The sequence below is a fragment of the Tupaia chinensis genome, unplaced genomic scaffold (genome assembly GCF_000334495.1).
Source record: "Tupaia chinensis unplaced genomic scaffold, TupChi_1.0 Scaffold149178_1, whole genome shotgun sequence".
In the NCBI taxonomy this organism is placed as follows: Eukaryota; Metazoa; Chordata; class Mammalia; order Scandentia; family Tupaiidae; genus Tupaia; species Tupaia belangeri.
In genome coordinates, this window is record NW_006209026.1 from 68,357 (window position 1) to 71,729 (window position 3,373).

The 3,373-nt window shown below is 36.5% G+C and overlaps 1 protein-coding gene across 3 annotated transcripts in view; it reads right to left on the reverse strand.

Moving 5' to 3' along the window:
- SGTB (small glutamine rich tetratricopeptide repeat co-chaperone beta) overlaps positions 1 to 2,600 on the reverse strand; it is a 47,187-nt gene extending 44,587 nt beyond the window's left edge. For all 3 annotated transcript variants that reach the window (XR_003548319.1, XM_027769265.1, XM_027769264.1), the window contains exon 1: positions 2,482 to 2,600. Coding sequence is in view for 2 of the 3 variants with exons in the window: in XM_027769265.1 (XP_027625066.1) it covers positions 2,482 to 2,581 (100 nt within the window). In the remaining variant the exon portion in view is untranslated. The remainder of the gene's footprint in view (positions 1 to 2,481) is intronic.
- Between the last annotated feature and the right edge of the window lie 773 nt (positions 2,601 to 3,373).

Below are 3,373 nucleotides of genomic sequence, written 5' to 3' on the forward strand. Positions count from 1 at the left end.
AATGCCCCCCCCCTATAGCAAAAAAAAAAAAAAAAAACAACTCCCCCCCAAAAAAACCATAATCATGAATTTAAGATGGGACTAGTCATCAAAGCTAAATGATTTTCTCCTTCTACATATAGCCACAGATATGTGGGAACCAAACAAGTATGCATTTGAATTTAAACAAGTTGTGTCTTGCAAAAAAGGGAGGGAGATACGAGGAATGATTATAATAATCAGCCATGGAACTCAAGATGGGTAAGAAGAGGAGTAGGAAAAAACTGAGGGATCAACAGACTGGAGATACTGGTGGAGTCAAATAATCACTGAGGTCAGAATTCTAGAGGGAGTGAGCTGGAAAACAGGCAGCAGTGGTCAGGAATCAAAATGTTTAAGACAGAGATTATGTAATTTTGGTAATAAGATCTAGGGAGGGGTTTCTCATTATCAACATACTGACATTTTGAACCATATAATTCCTGGTGTCAGGGGCTGTCCTAGGCATTATAGTACACTGAGCAGCATCCTCTACCCACTGCATGCCAGTAATCCAGCCCCAGTTTATAACAACTGAAAACATCTACAGACATTGCAAAGTTGTTCCTGAATTGAGAGCCACTGGTGGGGCATGACCAAGTGGTAGAGATCACTGGAAAAGAAAAAAGATTCAAGATCTGAGAACAAAGGGAACTGGAAGAACCATCTATGAGTATGTTGCAATTTCCAAGAGTTAAGAAAGGATGCTAGAGAGCACGACACTGAACAGGAACCATAATAGTCCAAAAATAAATAAATAAATAAAGCAAATGTCAGTAGAATACAATTCACAAGAGTGCGTGACATGCTCTGATGGTAAAACTCAAAGCTGATGATATACCAGCTTCATAATAGTAGCAAAGTTACTAGAACTGAGGCTCCTTTCCTAAGGCTTTTTTAAATGTCTAGAAGGTGGGCAAACACCTCCACGTGATTTCATGTTCATGAAATTAGACTCACAGAGTCAAAAATAGGGGTCAGTCAAAAACAATTGGCACCATTTCTGGCTGCCATATATAACAAACAGCTGAAGGCACATATTTTTGGCTGAATACCATCCTAAAAATAGGACATAACATCTTGGTTTTAAAAAAAAAAAATCTCAATTTTCTTTCTGGCTCTTACAAGTATAATACTGCCTTTGATTATAAAAATCTTTCCTAATTATGTTTATCTATTTGCTATAGAGCAATCATAACCCATGTTTTCCTTAGATAACCAATCACCTTAGTCTTCACATAGTCCGGCTATCAGGGAGGACAAAAAGACCTTAATATTGAATGGACTGATTGCAATGTTCTCCAACTGAGCATCACCTGCTCCTCTCACTGCCACCTGGAAAGACATCATTTCACTAGACTGCAAGCAGATTTAGAACAAATGCCCAATTTTCATCCCCACCTCCTAAAGGCATATTCACAAGGGTAGTGCTCACTGAAATTAATAGATGTGTCCCCTTTATAGAAGGAGTAGCTTTAAGATAGAAAATGCAAATGATAGTGTTATTAAGTTCCCTCAAATGCATTCTCATTGCAAGAATTAAGTCCTTAGGCCACAGAGAAGCTAGGCTTACTGAACCACCACAAGCCCATCTGCAGAATTCTACCCTGTGATGGTTAAATTTAAAATTGATACTGCATAAACATAAAGCACAAAGATAACATAAAAGAACCATATAATGAGATTATCTAGTCCCTCTCAATTTATAGATTATTGAATAACACACATACACACACACCCTTTTTTTTTTTCACACCCTTTTTTTTTAAGACGGGTTATGATCCTTCTGTCTCAGCCTTCCAAGTAGCTGGGACTACAAACACATGCCACCACAGTTGGCTTGCAGGGTGGTCCAGGAATCGAACCAGGATCTCCTATATGTCCTCAGCATGTAGAATAGCAGCATCACTTAAATTTCACATAAAACAAGGGTGAAATCTCAAACCAAGTCCCCATAAAGGCATTTGTCAGAGCTCATTAATGATAAAATTATTAGACTTTTACACAGTGCTATTACTACGACTTAGGCATTTTCATGTATTATTTCTAAACTGGATGCTTTCCTATTAAGAAAAAGAAGAAAGATTATCAGAAGAACCAAGATTTAAATCTCAGCTTTTGTTGTGTATTAGCTGTGTTGTGTTACTTACTCTATCTGGTTGCATGTTAACAAATAAGGATAACACTAACTTAACAATTCCTTTGAAGGAAAAAAAAAATGCCCATAATACAAATAGCATAGCTTTCACACATAATAGCTGTTCAATAAATGAACAGTCCTCTTATTTTGTTAATTAAAATAAAACAAGCTATAGAGGATGGAAAGAAAATAACCTGAAACTAGGCCTCTCCTTAGAAGATCAACAAAATATTGTGGTTCCCTATAACAGATCACAAAATCAAGCTCCCAGCTATTATTCTTTATTATTTGAACACAAATTAACACAAAGAACAGGTGCCTACCTTCCAAACTTTCTTGTTCATCTGAAGTATAAACATCCATCTGACTTTGTTCTCGCAAGAAACGAATAACTGCATAAACTAGGTGCTTGATAGATGACATTTTGGAAGCTTAAACACGTTTCCTTGGGAAGAAAAATGAAAAGTGAGCTAGGTTATTTTAAAGACTCAGGAAAGCTATAGAGTTTAAAATTACATTAAAAGTAAACAATTTTGGGGACCAGCAGTTAGTATAATGGCTATGTTGCTGAACTCCCATGTAGTCAACCGTGGTTCGAGTACTGGGCCCGGTGGCTCAAACTCATGCCGGGCATATCTCTCTCTGTTTTTCTGGCGAGGTCATGTACCCTATAGCAAAAACCTCTCCAAAAAAATAAAAAATAACAATAATAAATCATTTTTTTAAAAGTAAACAATTTTTAAAAATCTTATATTACCTTTGCTCTTTCCGAAAAGTCAGGAGAACAAAAATATTTGTTATAGTATTTTTTTTACCTTTATACCCAATAATATTAAACTCCATTAAATGTGGCAGCAGTAAAAATTTTTTTTTCAAAACACATACACTATAAACTTGGACTGTCACCAAAAATCTCACTGTATCTTAACAGTATGAATAGTACACACACAGAAAAATGCAGGGGTATAGATACAGACACAGAAATGCCCCCAGGGCCTCAGCACTAAGTTGAGGGAGGGTTCATACTGCTGACTCAGAATCCGATCCTCACTAAACCTCTTCCTCTATTCCATGAGATTTTAAAAAATGAATTCATTTACCTTCCACCTGATTTTGTAGGTGGAGTGTTATGTACTGAGAAGATACACTGGTGGAAGGTTTTCAACTGTTGAGTGCTGTCATTAATAAAAATGGCATTTGTATTTCGTTGACAGA